Below are 20615 nucleotides of genomic sequence, written 5' to 3'. Positions count from 1 at the left end.
TAAACTCCAGGCTTAGACTTCCCATCCAGACCTGGGGGGACTGGTCCCACCATCCCCAGTAAACTCCAGGCTTAGACTCCTCACCCAGACCTGGGGGGACTGGTCCCACCATCCCCAGTAAACTCCAGGCTTAGACTCCTCACCCAGACCTGGGGGACTGGTCCCACCATCCCCAGTAAACTCCAGGCTTAGACTTCCCATCCAGATCTGCGGGGGTTGGAGGGGGAGCTTTCTGGGGTGTGTATAGTAAGCCAGGCACCTGGGAGCTGGGAAGACCTGGGTACCTCAGGGTCCAGACCCACCAGTCAGGAAGTGTGAGGAGCCATGAACAGGAGCATACCCATTGGCCATCCCCAGGCCAGACAGAGAGCCCGGGAAAGGGCCCCAGTGCCCACAACCATTCCAAGCATCTGGAGCATGCCTGGGAGGGAGAAGGCCCAGTGCCAAACCTGAGCACACACCACCTGGAAGCCCCCCACCATCACATCGACATGTTATCCTGAACAAGCCAGTGACTGGGGGCCAGGCACCCAAGTTAACAGCGAAGAACAGCAAGCTACTGGCCCAGAAGGTTATTTTTTAGAGGAAGCTAAATGACCCTCTGAGATGAAGTTAAGTCTGTTTTGGTTCCTGAATATGGAAAGCAGGAGGAAACAGAACATAACCTCGAGGCAGGGGGATGGCCCAAATGACCTCTTCAACTCTAACTCAGTCTCCTGATTCACAGCTCTTATCTTAAATGAATTCACAGGTTCTTGGCAGAAAGCTTCCTGTCCAAATAGATTAGGAGAGGAACCTGAAGAGAACGTTTGTGAGGTTAGGGGAAGAGGACAAAGAATCCGGCCTGAGTCACAAAGGAAACAGATCAGGGTTGCCTTAACCGGCTCTGGCAACCTCGGTTGAGCTGTCTGTGAAACGGCAGCAAAGAGAGAGTGACGGACACTCACACAACATGCTACCTGTGAGAGTCAAGTTGGAATGCTAGCGCACGCACTCCTGGTAGCCTGAGACCTAAATAACTGGCCAAGTTTGGAGACCTTCCTGTGTCCCACTGGGCAAATAGCTAATAGGAGTTAACGGCCAAAAAGAGATGCTAGGGCCTGGTCCAGACCCCCCCCCCCATCCAGCCTCCCTCCACCAACCCACCCAGACTGCAGCCAGAAACAGTCCACCGAGAGGCGAAGGGCCATAACTCCAGAGTGAGCCAGGTCCGTGGGGGACAGCGAAGCGGGACCCCAAGCCAAGATCAGAAGAAACTCTAGCAGCGCAGAGGGCAAGAGCCTCGCAGGTTCAGCCTCCTTCAGGCCCTGGCGGCCCCCCCGGGGTCTGAGCCGCAGGGGAAAGCCAAGTGCGTGGAGATCAGAGCTCACACGTGGATCTCCCCACGATCCCCATCTGTGGGAGGGGACAATCCGGCCCGGGGCTCCAGACCGACTTGGCTCCTGGGTGGCCTCGCCCACTCCGGTCACCAGCGCCCAGGTGACACGCGCAGGTCCCCGACGCCGACCCTCCCCACGCCGGTCGCGGCGCCCACCTGAGTAGGACTTCTTCATGGTGCCGCCGTGGCCGCCGCTCCCAGGAAAGTGTGGCGGCGAGGCCGCGGGGCGCGGGCTCCCAGGTGGCTAATCCGCCGCCGCCGGAGGGCGGGAGGAAGGCGGGAGCACGGCTGCCCCGCCCCTTCGAGGTGCGCGCCCGCCCCGCCCCGCGCCCCCACGCAGGTGCGTCCCGGCCACCCGACACACCCCCACCCCCGAAGTCGAAAGTTAGTCACTGCAACTTTCCCGGGGCCACCACAGTGCAGTCACGGAGTACGTGGGGGACGGGACGCGCTGGCTTAGGGAGCCGGACTGAGCACCACCCACGGGTGCCACGCCAGCCGCCCTGCCCCCACCCACCCCGATGGGCCTGGCCCTCTTCCAGGACCTTGGGCCTGGCCGTCATTTCTGCAGCAGCTGACATTAAGGAGGGTGCGCTCTCTGCTTGTGCCTGGTTCTCTATAGCAGGGCGTGGGGGGGTGGAGGGTGGAGACGGGAGGCCAGGGAAATCTAGAACTCCGCACCTATGCCCATGGTTCTTTTAAATTCTTAAGAGTGAACGCGTGTAACCTCAACACTTTGAAGGCTGAGGCAGGAGGATCACCACGAGTTTAATACCAGCCTGGTTATACAGCGAGTGCCAGGCCAGCCAGAGCAAGATCCTGTCTTTTAAAAAGTAAACACAAAACAAAAGGGGCAGGGAAGGCCATGGTGGCGCATGCGTTTAATCCCAGCACTGTGGGAGGCACAGGCAGGTGGATCTCAGGGTTCGAGGCCAGCCTGGTCTACAGAGTGAGTTCCACGATAGCCAGGGCTACCTACTCAAGAGAAATCCTGTCTCAAATAAACCAAAGAAAAAAGGGGGTGAGGTGCTGAGAGAGAGCTCCGTGGTTAAGAGCACTTGCTACATAGCCATAGGACCAGAGTTGCATTTCTGGAACCCACTGGGCAGGCTCACAGTTTACTGTAACTCCAACTACCCTGAACCCAACACCCTCTTCTGGTGTCCACTGGCACCAGCACGTGGATAATATACTCACACAGAGACACACACGGCTCACATGCTCCTGGGTCCATCTCAGGGACCGGCAAAGTGGAGGAGCCAACTGCCACGAATTGTCCTCTGACCTCCACATCACCTTTGATCTGTGGCATGCACCCCTCCCCCAACACACTTACATACTCACACATAAACTAGATGTGACCTGATTAAAAAATAAGAATAATAAAACAGAAAGTAAAAGAAAAATCTTTCCCGTGTGTGTGTGTGTGTGTGTGTGTGTGTGTGTGTGTGCGAGAGAGAGAGAGAGTGTGTGTGTGTGTGTGTGTGTGTGTGTGTGTGTGTGTGTGTTGCTCGGAGGAGAAAGTGATTAATTCTGTCCGGAGGGTATTGAAAGCAGTTTATTGAGGTTATGCCAAAGCAAGGCAAACAAAGCTTTGGAGAAGGTGAATGTGGCAGGTAGCTATGGGGTTGGGAGGTGCAGGTTCCGGGCAGTGGGCAGGGTGTGGTCTGGAGCCTGGGGTGTCACTGCCTCACCAACTCTCCATACTGGGAAGGAAGAGTCCAAGTAGGGGCAGAGCTGGCACGGATTTCTGAAAAGCCTACGGAGGAGTTATGCCCTCCCCCCAAAAAAAAATCTGCTTCCCTTTTTCGTTTGCAAGGAATCGCCACTTCCCGCCTAAGTGTGAGAAACCTGTCAGCGGAAAACTGAGAATTCCAGAATGCGCACGGCAGATTTCTTCCCATTAATCTTCCCCCCCACCACAAATCTGCCCCACCCCACCACACACACACACACACACACACACACACACCGCATCCCCATTCCAGTTACAGCACAGGAGGCTGGGGAGGGGCATACTCCCTCCCTCATGAGGACCTGAGTCTCAGAAGCCTAGGACATGCGGAGAAACCTACTAGATCCTGCGGTGGAAAAGGCTGACGGGAGAGGGGCGTTTGAGGAGGGTGAAGGCTAGTTTAGCACATTTTGAATTTTTGTTTTGTTTTTCAAGACAGGGTTTCTCTGTGTGGCCCTGGCTGGCCTGGGACTCTCTCTCTGTAGACCAGGCTGTCCTCAAACTCAAAGATCCACCTGCCTCTGCCTCCTGAGTGAAAGATTAAAGGCGTGCACCACCAACGCCAGGCTCTCATTTTGATTTTTTTTAAATGGACAGCTTTTTAAAATGCAGGACATATTCACAGCCTCCATGAGCACAGTGTACCTGATGCCACCAACAGCGACGCGCACATGCCACTACAATTCTTCGCTAAACAAGCTTTTTAAATGTACTTTCAATATTCAGTTCCTCGGCCTGCTGAGTGGCTTGCGACCCCTCACCTGCTTTCTTCACCGGCCAGGTTTTGCTGTGACAAATGAGGATTGTGACACTCCCCACATCTTTCCACACTGAACCCGAGGCTCCCAGGTGACAGTAAGGCTGGGTGTATCGGCATGGTATACACCTTTGATCCCAGCATTATGAGGCAGATTTCTGAGAGTCCGAGGCCAGTCTGGGCTACATAGTGAGTTCCAGGGCAGCCATGGTGACATACTGAGACTCAAAACCAAAGGGGGAAGAGAACAGAAGCTGTCCACGTGGCTCTAGGAAACAGCAAGCACGTGGCACTGGCCTTGAGAGCCGTGGGAAGAACCCGGTGGGCCTGGTGGAAGTTGAAGCTAGCCAGAAAGAACCCCTTAGGCTCCAGAGGTCCACTTCCTCATGTGGTGGCAGAGACCTTAGCTGAGCCATTGCCACAGTGTGTTAATAACCCTGTACATTAGTGCATTTCCCATGAGTCTTGGACCTTGGCGCCCTCTGCATGGGTGACTCAGAAAACCACCGCTTGCTTGGTGGCTGGCTCATGCTCTGTGTGAGGGTCCCAGGCATCACAAGACTCCCAGACGTCTCCAGAGTTTATGATCAGCTGAAGACTTCCAGGCAGAATGGAGAAGGTACTCACACACTCTTCCAACCAGGGTGTCTGATGCTATCTATCCTCAGGGCTCTGAACCCACCCACACTCATGTGGTGTACTCGGGCACACACGCACACGCACACACACACACATGCACGCAGGTGCAGGAACACATGAGCATGCGGACACACACATGTGCACACATAAACAAAAATAAATGTATAATACATGTAAAAATAAATGTAACACTAAAACAAGCTGGTGTGGTAGAGCAGGCTTGTTATCTCAGCACTCTGGAGTTGGAGACTCAGGACAATTGGAAGCCAGGGGCTACATGAGACTTTCCCTGAGGTAAATACATAACAACACAGGGAGAAGGGAAGGGGAGATGCAGGCTTCACGCTGCCCCATGAACCTTCAGGCAGCCACAGGGTCTGTGAGTCGCCTCACAGAACACCTTGTAGGTCTTGGGAAGTCCCCAGCAGTGCCCTGGAGGTCACGATGGAAAAGGGTTTCTCTCAGAGGGTTTAGTGAAGTCCAGGGATTGGAAGGGACGGGTGTTAACATCGAGGACTGGGGAGGCATGAGGGACAGTGACATCTTGTAGATGGCTCCAACACGATAGACACAGTAGTGGAAACTCACAGGACAGACATAAACCCTGAAGATGGAGGCCGCAGTAGCCCCCGAGCCCTGCCAATCATCCCCAGCAGCCAGCCTGCAACACCAAGGCAAGATGGTAGTGTGTGAAAACAGGACAGCAGGGGGAATCCTGGGATGTCTCTGTATGCGCTGGGCCGCACTTCTGTAACCCTGAAAAACCCTGGGATGTCTCTGTATGCGCTGGGCCGCACTTCTGTAAACCTGAAAAGCTTCTAAATAAAGGTTTTATTCGTTTTTAAAAGACCGTTTTGTGGGTGGGATGTTTGTCCGGTGGGGCGGGTTTTCAAGGCACATGTTGGGAACACCCTTACTTTGAAAGGAGCTGGGTGCACGCCCTTTGTGGGTTGGAGCCAGAAGGCTCTGAAAGGGCCTTTTACCCCCAGGAATGTGAATGCAGGCTGCTCAGGGCCTGACAGTTGCTAGATCAGCGCTCAGGGGAAGAGTTGGAGCCAAGAGTGTGCATCCTCCAAGGGTGAGAAGCCCTCCTGCTCTGGGGCCGTCTCCGGCCTGGACTTCTTTTGCTCCTCATGGTGGGAACGGGTTTTCAGGAGAGCATGACTCCAACTGGCCACAAGGACCCCACAGGCTTTGTGGTCACCTTGGAACATCTAGGTCCCTTCCCTTTGAACCTGGTGGGCTGCAGTATGACCGGGAAGCCACTTCCCAGACTGGTGGCATGAGCCACCAGCAAGAGGTGGCAGCCCTCTGAGACTTCCATCCAGAGGACACCAAGCCCAGAGGCTCATGGGAAGTGTAGGGACAGGTTTAGAGCCACAGGCACACAAATCCTCAGTGTCTGGAATCAGGGCCCAAAACTGTTTCTTCTCCAGCTTCTTTCTGCAGCCAGGAGCTAGCCAAGGTTGGGCTCAATAGGAGCCAGATCTGCCACCAGGTTTACAGATCCAACAGCTCTGCTTTTAGCCCGTTAGATCCAAGTCCTTATTGAGTAGAACATCCCAGTCTAGCAACTTGGGCTTTCTGTGTCATCAAGGAAGGGAGTCAGCCACCAGAGAGGGACAATCTCTTATCATCTGATTAGCTTGATGTACTTTGTGTGGCTGTAGCAGAATGTCTGAAACTGAGTATAAGGAGAAAAAAAAAATAGGGGTCAGGGGAGAGTAACAGTTCTGGTAGCTGGGGAAAAAAAAACTAAACAGCAGGGTACCAGTGTTTGTTATGTTTCCCACCTGGCTTTCCTGGTTACAGAAGGGTGACCCCAGGCTGTGAGGACCGGGAGACAGGGACCACACTAAGCCTCCCCGGCAACCACCGGCCTTGGGAAAGACCCAAGGCTGTAGCTCTGGCCATAGGTCCTGGCGTTGAAGCCTTCCCAGTGGGTCAGTTGGGGCGGGCTGTGGGGGTAGAAGAGCATGTTGTCTTCTGAGCCCCACAGCCTCCATCTGCCCCTGACTGATGGGTGCTTTGCCGAGTGGCTCCCCTGAGGGATGGTCCTCTGTAGTGGGAAGGAAGCTGGGAAGGAAGCTCAGCTGCTCTGGCCTGCTTGACTCAGCGTCTTTACTGCTGACTCCACTCTGACTCTGGCTGCTGCAGAGTCAGATGACTGAGACCTTGCTGAAGTGTGAAATTCACAGTAACCGTGTACACAGACGCTCCAGGAGGATCTGTAGGTATGTCTCCTGACACCGCCTTCCTGGAAGGCACTCTGAGGAAAAAGAAAACAGCAAGAGCTTTAAAATGCTCATATGTTTTTGTCTCAGTAATTGATTTTTTCTCCAGTTGCTGATCTGAAATTGATTTCCATGTGTTACCCCACATGGGCCCTGGGGATGGCTTCAGCTTTGGTAAGAAAGACAGTGATTAGTTGTATAAGACCAGATGAGTGGGGGCGGGTGCAGGGGGGTGGGGTGTTAAGAATGTGTAGCAGGGTGTGCACAGGCAGAGCTAACCCAGTCCTTGGGGCCCAGCGTGCCCACCAGAGCAGAGCCCTCTTGAGGGCAGGGGCAAGCAGCTGCTGCAAAGAAAGGGCTGTGGGGGGGACAAGGGTGCCACTGTGTAAGCCTGGCTCAGACAGGGCTCCTCTGTAGCTGTGGAGCCTGTCCTGGAGCTGGCTCTGTAGACCAGGCTGGCCTTGAACTCACAGAGATCCGCCTGTCTCTGCCTCCTCCTGAGTGCTGGGATTAGAGGTGTGCGCAATCATGCCCAGCTTTTTTTCCCCTCCCCATCAGATCCCTTCCTGTGCAGGAAACTGGAGGTCACTGGGAAGGCTGGAGCCCAGGAAAGTTGAAGAACTGGGCCTTCAGCTACCTGATATGTGTGTGTGCGTGCGTGTGTGTATGTGTGTGTGTGTGTGTGTGTGTGTGTGTGTGTGTGCATTTTCAAGCACACCATGGCCACCCAGCAGTATGTGTGTTCTGGGCACCCAAGCTCCAGTCCTCATGCTCGAGTGTCAAGCACTTTATTCACAGAGACATCTCCCCAGCCCCTCGGATGGAGAACTTGACTCGATGTGTCTTCTCTGGCTACAATGTCTTTATTGTTGCTTTGCATTTTGTTGAGACAGTTTTGCTCTAGCCTAAGATAGCCTTCACCTCTGTACAAAAAGTCTGGGGAGGGGGGAGCTCTGGTTTTCTCTGTGCTGGCCAGGTCTGCTCTTGAATAATTTGCAACAGCCTGGACCCGTGTTGCCTCCATTTTGAGTCTAAGTAATTAAGATGGGAATAAACACGCATGTGATTGCCAATGCCACCTGTCGAGGGGAATTGGGACTATCTGGGAAACTGGAGCCATTGGAACGGACCATGTGAATGTGTCCTTATAGTAAACTGCACTATATGGAAAGACAGACAGTATGTCACCCTGTTTGCACACTGCTCCCTCCGTGAGACCAGGCAAGGGAGGTCACTGGCTGACAGACAACTTCAAAGCTACAGATGGGGTATCCTCTGACCCATAGCCTAGTCACCTCTAGTCCTGGTCACTTCCTGATGCCTCTGCCTCTGCCTCTGTCCCTCCCCAGTCCCTCCTCCCAGGAGGAGGGAAGAGGGTGAGATGTCACTCCAGGCCACTAGAAAGAAGAAGGTCTGCCTTCCATGCTGACATTTCCGGCACCTCCCTGGAGAGAAGCTGGGTCCTGAGAGAAACAACTGCAGGTCCATGCCTGTGCAGCTCCTCTCTGGCTTATTGGGGGTTTTTTGAAGACAAGGTCTCACTCTGTACCCAGTATAGTTTGGAAGTCACTCAGGGACAATCTTCTTGCCTCAGTTTCCTGAATACTAGGATTATAGACCGGAGTCATCACACTTAGCTTTGTATGTGCATGTGCGTGTGTGTGTTTATATGTGTGAAGGTCAGAGGTCAACATCAATCTATAACTTGCTACTTTTTGTTTTTCTTTTTGTTTTGTTATTTTTGTTTTTGTTTTTGTGAGACAGGGTTTCTCTGTAGCTTTGGAGGCTGTCTTGGAACTCAGTTTGTAAACCAGGCTGGTCTTGAACTCATAGAGATCCACCTGCCTCTGCCACCTGAGTGCTGGAATTAAAGGTGTGCACCACCATTGCCCAGTATTACCTTATTTTTTTTATTACATTTGTGTGTGTATGTGTGTGTGTGTCCATGTACATATATCCTGGCCCCAGTATGGGAGAGAGAGTCAGTTTTCTCCTTCCACTATGTGGGTCCCAGGGAGTGACCTCAGGCAGTCAGGCTTGGCCAAAAGCTCCTTTACCCACTGAACCATGTTAACAGCCCTCCACCTTCTCTCCTGAGTCAGGCTCTCTCTCGGGTGAGGGTGAGATAAGCTGGCAAGTGGACACCAGGGACCCTCCGCCCCTGCTTCCTGCTTCTCCAGCTCTAGGATGATAGGCACACACAACGACACCCAGCCTTTTCCACAGGTGCCTGGGATCCTCACTACCATAGTGAGTGCTTTAGAGACTGAGTCATCCACCCAGCAGCTGCTCACACACACACACACACACACACACACACACACACACACACACTCACACACACACTGTCACACAGTCACACACTCTCTCTCTCTCACACACACACACAGAGTCACTCACACACACAGTCTCACACACACTCACACACACACCTTTTTTAACATCTGGTTTTTGAAGACAGTTTCTCTGTGTGTCCTGGAGCTCACTCTGTAGACCTGGAGTGCCTCCCGAGTGCTGCCAGCCTTCCCATTCTTGTTTTTAAATTTATTTAACTTTATTGTGTGTTCATTGGTGTGGAGGTGTCAGCTCCCTGGAACTGGAGAACCCAGGTCCTCTGGAAGAGCGGCAGTGCCCTTAACCACTGAGCCATCTCACCAGCCCCTTTCTCCCATTCTTAAAACCCATTCTTTCTGCGGTTGTTTTCCAGGAGCTCTATCACCCAAAAGCCCCGCCCACCCCAGCATGAGTGACAATCTTCCCCTTCTCCTACATTCCCTTGTCCTCAAGAGAACGTGTCTCTGGGATGGATTCCCTTCAGATGGGGGGATCAGGGACAGGAGGGGGATGAACGAATGGCTGGGATAACCGGCTGATGACCCTCCCTCCCTGCCATAAGGGAGTATTCTAGGTTCCACCCTATGAAGGTCTGATTACAACTACTATGATTGACTATGATTGAACACTGCAATGGTCACGTTACATCCAGAGAACAGAGCTCCACCATAGACTTCATCTGAGCTTTCTAGGTCACTCGTGAACAATCTCTCCCTGAAGATATTAGCTATTCTTTCTTCTGACACCCCGCCCATTTGCTCATCCTCCCTCTGGGTTTCTCTTGCCTCAGGCCTGCCTCTTGAGCAGCCAGAGGGAGGGAGAGGTAGTGTGGCCTGTTTGTTGGTTTCTTCCAGTGAGCTTTATAAAACAAGAGCAAGGTGGCTCAAACATGGAGACACATGCCTGTGATCCCAGCACTCAGGAGGCAGAGGCAGGCCCATCTCAATGGGTTCGAGGCCAGCCTGGTCTACTTAGTGAGTTTCAGGACAGCCATGGCTACACAGTGAGGCACTGTCTCGGAAAACAGAATACTTTATTCAGATTAACCAAGAGCTTCTCTCCATTAAAACTTGGAACATTCCCGGATCTGATGAGCCTTTGGCTAAATCTCAGTTCTGCCCCGAATCAGCTTTGCACATGATCCCTCACCATGCTGGGATAGCTAGAGTTACCTCAGAGTTGCGGTGCCCCGGATAACACATGAATTATTCGGTGCCTCTCTCCCTGGCCGGCATCCCAGACCCCTGCAGCCACTTAGTGGGTAGCAGACAACAAGGAGTTGATGGATGGAGAAGCAGCTTGTGAGCCGGCCTGCTGGCAACCCAGCCCCACTCCGGCTCCTCAGACAGAAGAGCCTCTTATCACAAGAGCCATCACCTGCAGAGAGTGAGAAATCCTAATTTGTTTTCTTTAACATACAAATAAATAAAAGACCAGCCAAGCAGCAGGAGGAGGGCTGGGAAACAGGCTTGCTGCCCTCAGGGCCACAGCTGCAGGTGGCCGAGGCCTCTGCACTTGTGACAAGGGTCTGCTGAGCCACCTAGCCCTCCAGCCATAGCTCTGGATCTCTGGCCCACTCTGGGCCATCCTTAGCAACTCTGCAAGAGTCCCTGGAGGGACTTTGGGATCCAACCCAGCAGGCCCAGCCAGACCACACCTTCTGGCAACCAACACTTTGTTGTATAAACGTGTGCAAATACATGCATGCATACATATATGCAAATATATTTAGCTTACAGTTCGGGCCTTACTGAGCAGGGTGTATTTTTATTTGGTATCTCTGGAAACTCCATGGAGCCAGCACCCCTATGCCTGGGTGACCAGTCCTAGAAAGGGGTCCTTGACATTAACTTCTTAGTCATCATCCCCAGTGTCATGCTAAGGATCAGACCCTTGAGTGACAGTTCTGCCCTGCCCAAGGCAAATAAGATAAGGTCAGTGCAGATGGGGGCTTGCTTTGTTTTTGTAAAACTGAAGATGTTTGGAAGATAGGTCTTTATTCTGTTTCTCTCTTTCTCCTCTCTCCCTCTCTCTCTCTGTGTATGTGTGCGTGCATGCACACACACACACACACACACACACACTTATGCATGTGCATGAAACTGTCTTTAAAAGATTCAAGACAGCTGGGCGGGCAGTGGTGGCGCACGCCTTTAATCCCAGCACTCAGAGGGCAGAGGTGATGGATCTCTATGAGTTCAAAGCCAGCCTGGTCTACAGAGTGAGTTCCAGGACAGCCGGAGCTACACAGAGAAACCCTATCTCAAAAAAAAAAAAAAAAAAAAAAAAAAAAAAACAAACAACAAAACCCCACACAAAACAATAGCCAGGGTATAATAGTACACACCTGTGTCTCCACACTTCAGAAGCAGAGGCAGTAGGGTCAGGAATCCAAGACCATTCTGGTCTACATAGAGAATTTGAGGATAGTCTGGGCTACAGGAGAGCCTGTCATTCATAGATAGATGATAGATAGATAGATAGATAGATAGATGATAGATAGATGATAGATAGATGATAGATGATAGATAGATAGATAGATAGATAGATGATAGATAGATGATAGATAGATAGATAGATAGATAGATAGATAGATAGATAGATGGGATGTGGTATATGTCTACTAATATGTTTTGGAGGGCTGAGGACATAGATCAGTGTAGGGCACTGACCTAGCACACCTGAGCACCTTGGCTTTATAAAAACTGAAAAATATTTCTGACAAAGTGGAAATGAACTCCCCTTGGGTAGGTGTGCATTGTCCCGGTTACTTAGGAAGCTGAGGCAGGAGGATTGCTTGACATCAGGTGTTGAAGGCCAGCAATGAGCAACATAATGAGATCCTTCCTGTCCGTCAGGCTTTGTTCTGTATTTTAAAGGCCTAAGGCCTGTCCCCACACTGTAGTCTCACAGGCTGCAGAGCTGCAGGCTCTCAGCCTGTCCTTCTATATAGCAACCCCTCCATCCTTCCTCCTAGGCCCAGCCTACCTCAATGCCAATTCTGCTTTCTCTGCTCCCAGCCCTCCACAGTTGGAGCCCTTTCTCCACTGAGCAGGCCCAGGGAATGGCCCCGCCCCCCCCCAGGCCTCTTCCTAGGAGAGCCTCACCTCACCTCCTTGAGCCTTTCCCCTCAGCTGTAGGATGAAGCTGATTTCCCCACCCCACCAGTGATCAGGAGGAGGCCACTTGAGGGTGTCCACGTGTGAATGCTGGTCACGTGACAGCCTCTCATTTTTCTGCACTAATGCTATAATTCGATAAAATGTTTCTCAACAATTAATAATTAACTTCAATTAAGGAAGAAGCCTCCAACAAAGAAAAATGGCACAGCTCATCTCGCAAGAGCTTTCCTTGCCGCTGGCTTTTAAGTGGGAATAGTAATTTATGATTGGCGGCCTGTGCACAGCTGGCCAGAAGAAATCAGGCAGCTGGGCTCAGAGCCTGGTCAGTGTGATGGGGTTTCATTTTTTAAAATTAACCTTCAAACTCATCACATTCCAGGGCTCTGGAAACTTATGCTGATCTTCTATTTTTAATGAACTTATAATAAAAGAAAAAGCCAACGAATTATAGAACATAATATTTCCAAGTCCGTACTTTAGGTCATTCCTTATAACAGAGAGAGAAACTTTAAGGAGAGAGTGTTAAGATGTGTCCTCAGGGCTGGGCATGGAGGTGTTTGCCTTTAATCCCAGCACTCAGAATGCCGAGCAAATGGGTCTCTGTGAGTTCAAGGCCAGCCTGGTCTATATAGCAAGTTCTAGGTCAGCCAAGGCTAGCTACATAGCAAGACACCTCCATGTCCCCTCAAAAAGAATGCAGCCTTAATAAAATGTAAGTTAGCTGTGTACATCAGGAGGGAAGGGGGAGGGGGAGTAAGCTAGCTATCTCCAGGTAACAGACAGAGAATGAGGCACGAGCTCCATCGTCTTTGAAACCCACACCCTGAGCAGAGAAGGTAGTGCATAGGCTGAAAGCACAGAAAACACAGGGCAGAGGTCCAGGAGAAGCAGCTGCGAACTCACGGAGGCCACAGCAGCAGAGACTGAGGATGCTGGCCAGAACAGAGGCATGATTGCTAAACTGCAAGCTGGAATGTGTCTCTCGAGCCACATATGGTGGTGCATGCCTGTTGTCCCAGCATTCAGGGCGTAGAAGTAGCAGGATAACTACAGCCTGGGCTACATCCTGAGTTCAAGGCCAGGCTGGGCTACACGGTGAGACCATGCTTCACACAAAAGCAGGGGCTGGGGTGAGCGTTCGGCTGGTAAAGAGCTTGCTTGGGTTTGATAGCTGGAACCCTTATCAAAAAGTCAGGCAGAGGCGTCCATTCGTAACCCAGTGCTGGGAGGCAGTCAGGCTGCCTGGGGTTTGCTTCTTAGCCTACCTGGTGCATTGCAGGCCAGTGAGAGACCCTGTCTCGGAATAGGAACAACTGAGGAATGCTACCCCGGGCATGCTCCGACCTACACACACACACACACACACACACACACACACACATGCACAAAAACAAATCGGTTAAGGGGCTGGAAAAATGGCTCAGTGGTTAAGTGTACTTACTGGCTCTTCAGGTAGAGGGACCAGCTCCCACATGGAAGCTTACATTGTCCATAACCCTAGTTCTAGAGGGATCTGAAGCCCTCTCCTGACCTCCATGGAGTATATGCATGCATGTGGGGTATAGACATACATACAGGCAAAACACGCACCTACCCATGCACACACACAAAAAAATTGAAAAAAATTAAATCACACAATTTGTCTCTCCATGGCCTACAACTTCCCTCTGCATCAAGCCCTCCCCTGCCCTGTCTTACCCATAACCAAAACAGTTCATTTTGGTCATTTACCCTGGATCTGTGGCATTCTGGGCAAGTCCTGCTCATGGTTATGGCCCAAGTGTAACGTGTGGACAAGAGATCATCTTTTCTGATGTGTCAGCTGATGAATCAAACCATAAAAATAAAGGAGAACAAGGCAGGGGCTGGAGCCAAGCTCTGTGCACAGGCTGGGGTCGCGTCCCCAGAGCAGGAGCAGGGCCAGAACTTCGGAGCCAACCCAGGGGACTGACACCCTGACATCTGTGTTTCTCTCAGTAAGTGGGCATTCTGAGCAACCTCAAACGACCTCAGCCCCCTGGAGTGGGGCTACCGGAAGGAAGAGACTGTGATTAGCAGAGGGTGCAATCCTGACCCCAAGTCCGTGGACAAAGCTAGCCCAGAGGACAACTGGAGAAACTTGACCACGAGGTGGCTAAACCACTCCAGATGTGATGGAAAGAGTAGAAAAATCCGAAGATTTTCAAATAAAAATGTTTGGCATCATCGAAGACCGTGAGAAATTGTTGAAACCCTGATTGGCTTACATGAAATGAAAACAGGTGGTCCTGGAGAGGAACCCACTGGAAATCCCACAAGTCAGCAGTGTGGCTGTTAAAATTTAGGACTCGGCAGATGGACCACTACTTGGCGGGACACTCTGAGGAGAGAGGTTAGCTAGCCGGTGGAAGAGATCAAGAATGCGGCACAGTGCTGAGCAGACCCAACAATTCCAAGTCAGCAGCGGGCGGGCGTGAAGAAAGACAGAAGACAGACAGACAGACAGACAGACAGAGAGCAGAAGGATATGCTCACATACGGCACTGGCTGCTAAAGAGGGAAGCCGACATTTCTCAACAACTAAAAGGGGGTGCAGTGTGAGATCTGGGATGAGAGGTATTTCAACAAAACTGTATGTGTCTGAGAGTAGAGAGACAGCTCTAAGGCTGGAGAGGCGGCTCAGCAGTGTGCACGGCTGCCCTTCCAGAGGTCCCGAGTTCAGTTCTCAGCAACCGCATGGCGGCTCAAAACCATCCATAATGAGAGCTGGTGCCCTCTTCTGGCCTGTAGGCATACATGCAGGCAGAACACTGTATACATAATAAATAAACAAATAAATAAATCTTTAATAACAATTAATTTAACAAAAATTAAAAAGTCAATGGGTTGCTGTACTGGCCAGTTTTTGTTGTTGTTGTTGTTGTGTGTGTGTGTGTGTGTGTGTGTGTTTAAAATTTATTTATTATGTATACTGTGTTCTACCTGTATGTATGCATACAGGCCAGAAGAGGGTACCAGATCTCATTACAGATAGTTGTGAACCACCATATGGTTGCTTGGAATTGAACTCAGGGCCTCTAGAAGAGCAGCCTATGTTCTTAACCTCTAGGCCAACTCTCCAGCCCCTGTGCTAGCTAGTTTTATGTCAACTTGACACAAACTGAAGTCATCTGAGATGAAGGAGCCTCAACTGGGAAAATGCCTCCCTGAGATTGGACTTCAGGCAACCCTGTAAGGCATTCTCTTAATAAGTGATTGATGGGAGCACCCTGGGTTGGTGGTCCTGCATTCCAAGCCAGTAAGCTGCACCCTCCACAGCCTCTGCACCAGCTCCTGCCTCCAGGCTCCTGCCCTGTTTGAGCTCCTGTCCTGACTTCCCTCAGAGATGAACAGAGATGTGGAAACAGAAGGCAAATAACCTGCCCCCCCCTCAAGTTGCTTTTGGTCACCCTCTGTCATCAGAGCAGCAGTCACCCCAGCTAAGGTAATTACTTAACAAGAAATGATGGGTGGAGTTCAGCAGGTTTCTTGGATCTTAGAACAGGACTGTGGAGGCCAAGGGAACACAGGCAATATCCTTACTTGAGACTGTGGATAAGTGGGTGTGTTCAGGCAGAAAAATCCTGAGAAAGAGTCCCTCGTCTACAATCCCTCCCTGAAAGTCACCAAAGTGTGAGCTCCAGCAGGAGGAAAGTGAACCCCTAGACAAAGAGAAGGCCACAAGAAAAGACAAGGAACACAGAAATATGGCAGTTAATTTAACTGCTTGTGTGTAGCATGAATTCTAATTAGTGTTAATAATAAAAACCCAGAGACGGTTACTGGGATTAAAGCCGAAGATCAGAGAAGTAACCAGTTATGGGAGAGCTCTCCCCTCTCCCAGTGCTCAGACCGAAGGAGCAATCCACCCAACCTAGACTGCTCCTGACTGCACCGCTCCTCTGACTGCAATGAGCTCCTGTCTTACATTTCTCTCTAGTGCTGGGATTAAAGGCATGCACCACCACTGCTTGGCCTGTCTTGCTAGCCAGTGTGGCTAGCTTTGCACTCTGATCTTCAGGCAAGCTTTATTTGTTAGATCATAAACAAAAGATCAGCACAGTTATGAACTGAAATTCTAAATAAGAACAAAGGTGGTGTTCTATGAGAAGTTCAAGCTTACTAGAAAGGAGAGAGATACTTAATAACTAGCTCCAATCTGGGTCCAAGGTGACTCTCCTCCTGTGGCTGGTCATTGGAAGGTACAGAAGAGGCAGGAAGCAGGCAGGGAAGTCAGATGCAGGGAGAGGAATGTGATTCCGTCTCTACTTTCCTGAGTGCTGAGGGTGACAAGCACTATCCTGGGACCACATTCTGCAGGCTCTTGGGACACTACGAATTTGTGAATTGTGTGTGTGTGAGGATGGTGCCCTGAGGATGGATGGTCCCTCTGGATGGAACAGGGGACAGCTGCAGTGGCTCCTCTTGGGGGGGGGGCTGAGATTTTGACGCCATTGTCACTCACAGGGTGGTGAGATGGTTTTGCAGGTAAAGGTGTTCACCTCTAAACCTGATGAACTCACATGGTGAAAGGTGAGAAGGTGAGAATTGACCCCTACAGGTTGTGGCTCTGACTTCTACACGTGCACTTGAGCCTCCCTGGAAGCCTATAATCTCAGCAAGGGAGGGCCACCTGCCCCAGGCTACACCGCTCCATGGTGCTCTTGCGTCATGGAGGCCTCTGGTGGATTTCCTCCGCTCAGTTCATCCCGGGCCAGGGCTGAACTCCAGATGTCGGCTTTTGTCACCAGGGACAGAGAAAGTCCCTCCTGCAGAGGAGTGGATAAGCTCAGACTGTGCCTCTTGGGGTGTGTTTACCTTCCAGACCTCCTGGAAAGAGCATTGTGAGCTCCTGAGCACAGGGGCAGGACAGAGCTCACGTCAGCACCAGCGAGGCACCTGTGGTTGTCAGCACCGTTTAGCCGCTGGTGACTCAGCCCTGAGATTGCAGGCTTCCAGGGAGACAAGAGGAGGCAGCCCTGGGGCCCAACATAGGTTAGGGATGGACAAGGTCAAACCTCTCTCATCTCCTGAGTCCTAGCAACTGGGCAGTGGGGACTCTCTCTCTGCAGTACGCAGGAAGGGATGATGTCTGGGGAACCCAAAAGGCTGGAAACTTCCATCACCCCAGGAAGCCAGCATTCCCTCCCATGAAGTCTGCCTTCCAGGGGTCTCTGCTAGAATTTCTCCACCACCCTGTGTTACCCACTCCTGAGATAGAGTACTTGTCCCCTTTCCTTAGCCAGTGACTCTCATGGTCCAGTTGGCTTTCACAGGCTGGGCCATGAAAAAGTCAGTGGTGTCCAGGTCTGGGCAGAATGTAGGCTCTGTGACCCACTCGGGGCTGCGTGGATTCCTCCAAGCCGGAGGGCTCACTGGCCCTGGGGCCAGACTGTCCTGTGGCTTCAGAAGGGGGCATCCCCACCACTATATACAGGTGACACTGGGACCTTGTGTTGGTCCCTTCCATGCAGTCAGACCCAAGCTTGACCACACAACCCCTCGATTGGGACAAGATGGCGCAGACTGCCCTCGCCCTGTCCTCCCCACTGGGCGCAGCCTTCGCCTGGGTGAATAACAACCCACAGAGAAGGGGGGCTGCCTGGCACTTCAGAGACAACCAGCAGTGGAACATTTCATGGCACCCGAGTCACCCGACAGGAAGAAATAATGGGCCCAACTCACAAACCAGTGGCAGAAGCAGACTCCCTTCTCTGAGTGTAGTATCGAGCCCCCCCCCCCCAAGCGCAGAGCCAGCCAGGTAGCGATAGTGAGGGATCCCGCTAGCAGCCCCGGTAATTACAGGCCAGGGTAAATATTCCTCCCCGGGCCACCTGACTTAGTCTCAGGCAGGGTTTCTATTGCTGTGATGACACACCATGGCCAAAAGCAACCTGGGGAGGAAAGGGTTATTTTACTTTCGCTTCAGTCCAGCCAAGGATGTCAGGACAGGAACCCAAGCAGAGCAGGAACCTGGAGGCAGGAGCTGATGCAGAGGCCGTGCAGGGAGCTGCTCACTGGCTTGCTCCCCATGGCTTGCTCAGCCTGCTTCCTTATAGAACCCAGGACCAGCAGCCCAGGGATGGCCCCACCCACACTGGGCTGGGCCCTCCTCCATCCATCACTAACTAAGAAAATGCTCTACAGCCAGATCTTAAGAAGGCGTCTTCTTAATTGAGGGTTTCTCCTTTCAGGTAACTCTAGCTTGTGTCTGGTGGACATAAACCTAGCAGAACACACAGTGAGTTTGAGGCTGGCCTGGGCTACAGGAGACCCTGACTCATAAATAAGGCTTGGTCATGATTTAGCATGGTGACTGAAGTCCATTCCAAATGAGTCCAGGTTGACAGGTCTGGGGGTTGGTGACAAGCTAGTTACCGGTCATGCCTTGGTAAGCACATTGCACGGGACAGGAGTACCACCCTCATGGGGATAGGCAGCAGGGCTTCCTGGAGGAGGGAGACCCAGGCAGATGGGCAAGAGCCTCAAGAGCTTTGGTAGCCACCCTCCTCAGACTCTGATCCCAGGTGCCCCCCCTGCCTCGGTTCCCTGGACTTTAAGCCTTGGAGATAACAGTGCAGGTGAGGTAGGTTGGAGGGAACCAGAGCAACAGGCAGGTCCCAGCTCCTGGGACACCATGGAGGGGTTGGAGGCTGGCTGGCCAAAGCCTGGAAGGTAAAATTAGGACGGCCTTGAGCCGCACAAGCTCATAATCTCCAGCAGGTGGCGATGTTGTCTCTGGAATGAGGCTGGTCCCAAATGGGCCTGTGCTTGCTAGCAGGGACAGTGGACAAAGATGGGCACTGCAATGTCTCTGCCTCAAGGGACAGGCCACTGGATGGACCCTCCCCGGGTCCTTGTTAGCTCCTCAGAACGTTGGTGTTTGCCAGGGACCTTGCTGTGGAGGTCTCTCATGGTTACCCCACTCCTCAGTGCTCTTTGCCTTCGCACTCCAGGCCCCCTGTCACCCTCCTCTGGGTGCTAAGCGACCCTTCAAGCCCAGCCAAGCCCAACATCTCCTCCTAGCTGCACCTGAGTCCCGAAGCAGGTCGTGTGGTCCTATGGGGTTGAGATGCTAATGGAGAAAGAAGGAGCAGATCACCAACCACATAGGGTCACAGAGAAGCTGGGCGAGGAGAAAAGCAAGCCAGTGTTCAGGTGCTAGCTGTGGCACCTCGGACCCTCCCCATGTTGACACACCAGGGCCCGGGCTGTCAGGAAAGGCCACCCCAGTCTGAGAAGCCACTCACTCTGGGGCCAGGCAGGGCCTAAGGCCCAGTCTGACACACTGAGTGTGACTGTGTTCCCCACAGATGAGAGGAACATGGGACCCAGCTAGGAAGACGAGATGGACAACAGTTACTGAGACCATCCGTGACCCTGCATCACACCTATCCCCAGAAGCTCCTGTTACACACAGGTGTTCACACGCACACACACACTCACTCATGCACATGTACATAAATACACGCTCATAAACATCTATATGCACACATGTACACAAGCATACACACATATACACATACATGATCACAGAAGCTCACAGACACTCATATTCATGCATACACACACAGGTACACAAACACATACACTGGCATACACAAAAACCTACACACAGAGCTATATGCATACAAACACAGCCATATACATACATGTTACATACATACCCACACACTCGTATACATGCACAAACACACATGCACCCATGCCTATGCATGCTCCCACAGCACACACGGATGTACCAACACTCCCCAGGTTCCCCTGGTCTCATCTCAGCCTCTGCTGGCAGGAGCAGCAGGTAACACCGGCTCTGGCCAAGCCCAGCGAGGTCACAGGCACAGGCCAGCCGACCCAGGTCAACATGCCACACTGAGCCCTGGTGCCCTCTTCCCTTCAACCCTGGTGCACCATCTTAGGAACCAGCACCTTCACAAGAGCCTCTGTGGACAATGGGGACCGTTTGGTCCTTGACCATCCACTGTCCCCTGCCAGACATGGAGTCTGGCTCAGGGTCACAGTACAGGGAAACCTAGCTATCTCCTCTGGCCTGTGAGGTCCCCGTTCTCATGAAGCTTGAGTCCAGTGGGGAAAGACACTTGGGCCATTCTAGGAAGTTCCAGGACACCCCGGTAGGCAGTGTCCTTAAATCAGGTTGTCGGGAAAGGGTAGCTATGCAAAAAGCTGGGAAAGAGTACTTCAGGGTGTGTGTGTGTGTGTGTGTGTGTGTGTGTGTGTGTGTGTCGGTATGCTCTGTGTGTGTGTGTGCACGCATGTGCGTGCGAGTGCACATGTGTACACATGTGCAAAAGCTCTGGGGCAGGGACCAGGCTGCTTACATGCACTTGCATACAGTAATAATTTAACATGGGAAGGTTTATTAGGAGAAGGAAAGGGAGAA

General features: G+C 52.0%; 1 protein-coding gene across 1 annotated transcript in view; it reads right to left on the bottom strand.

Moving 5' to 3' along the window:
- Septin9 (septin 9) overlaps positions 1-1648 on the bottom strand; it is a 156490-nt gene extending 154842 nt beyond the window's left edge. The window contains exon 1 of the mRNA XM_051181456.1: positions 1535-1648. Within this exon, the coding sequence (XP_051037413.1) occupies positions 1535-1553 (19 nt within the window). The 5' untranslated portion in view covers positions 1554-1648. The remainder of the gene's footprint in view (positions 1-1534) is intronic.
- Between the last annotated feature and the right edge of the window lie 18967 nt (positions 1649-20615).

Source organism: Phodopus roborovskii, unplaced genomic scaffold (assembly GCF_943737965.1).
Source record: "Phodopus roborovskii unplaced genomic scaffold, PHOROB, whole genome shotgun sequence".
In the NCBI taxonomy this organism is placed as follows: domain Eukaryota; kingdom Metazoa; phylum Chordata; class Mammalia; order Rodentia; family Cricetidae; genus Phodopus; species Phodopus roborovskii.
This window is presented reverse-complemented; position numbering and strand designations above follow the sequence as displayed.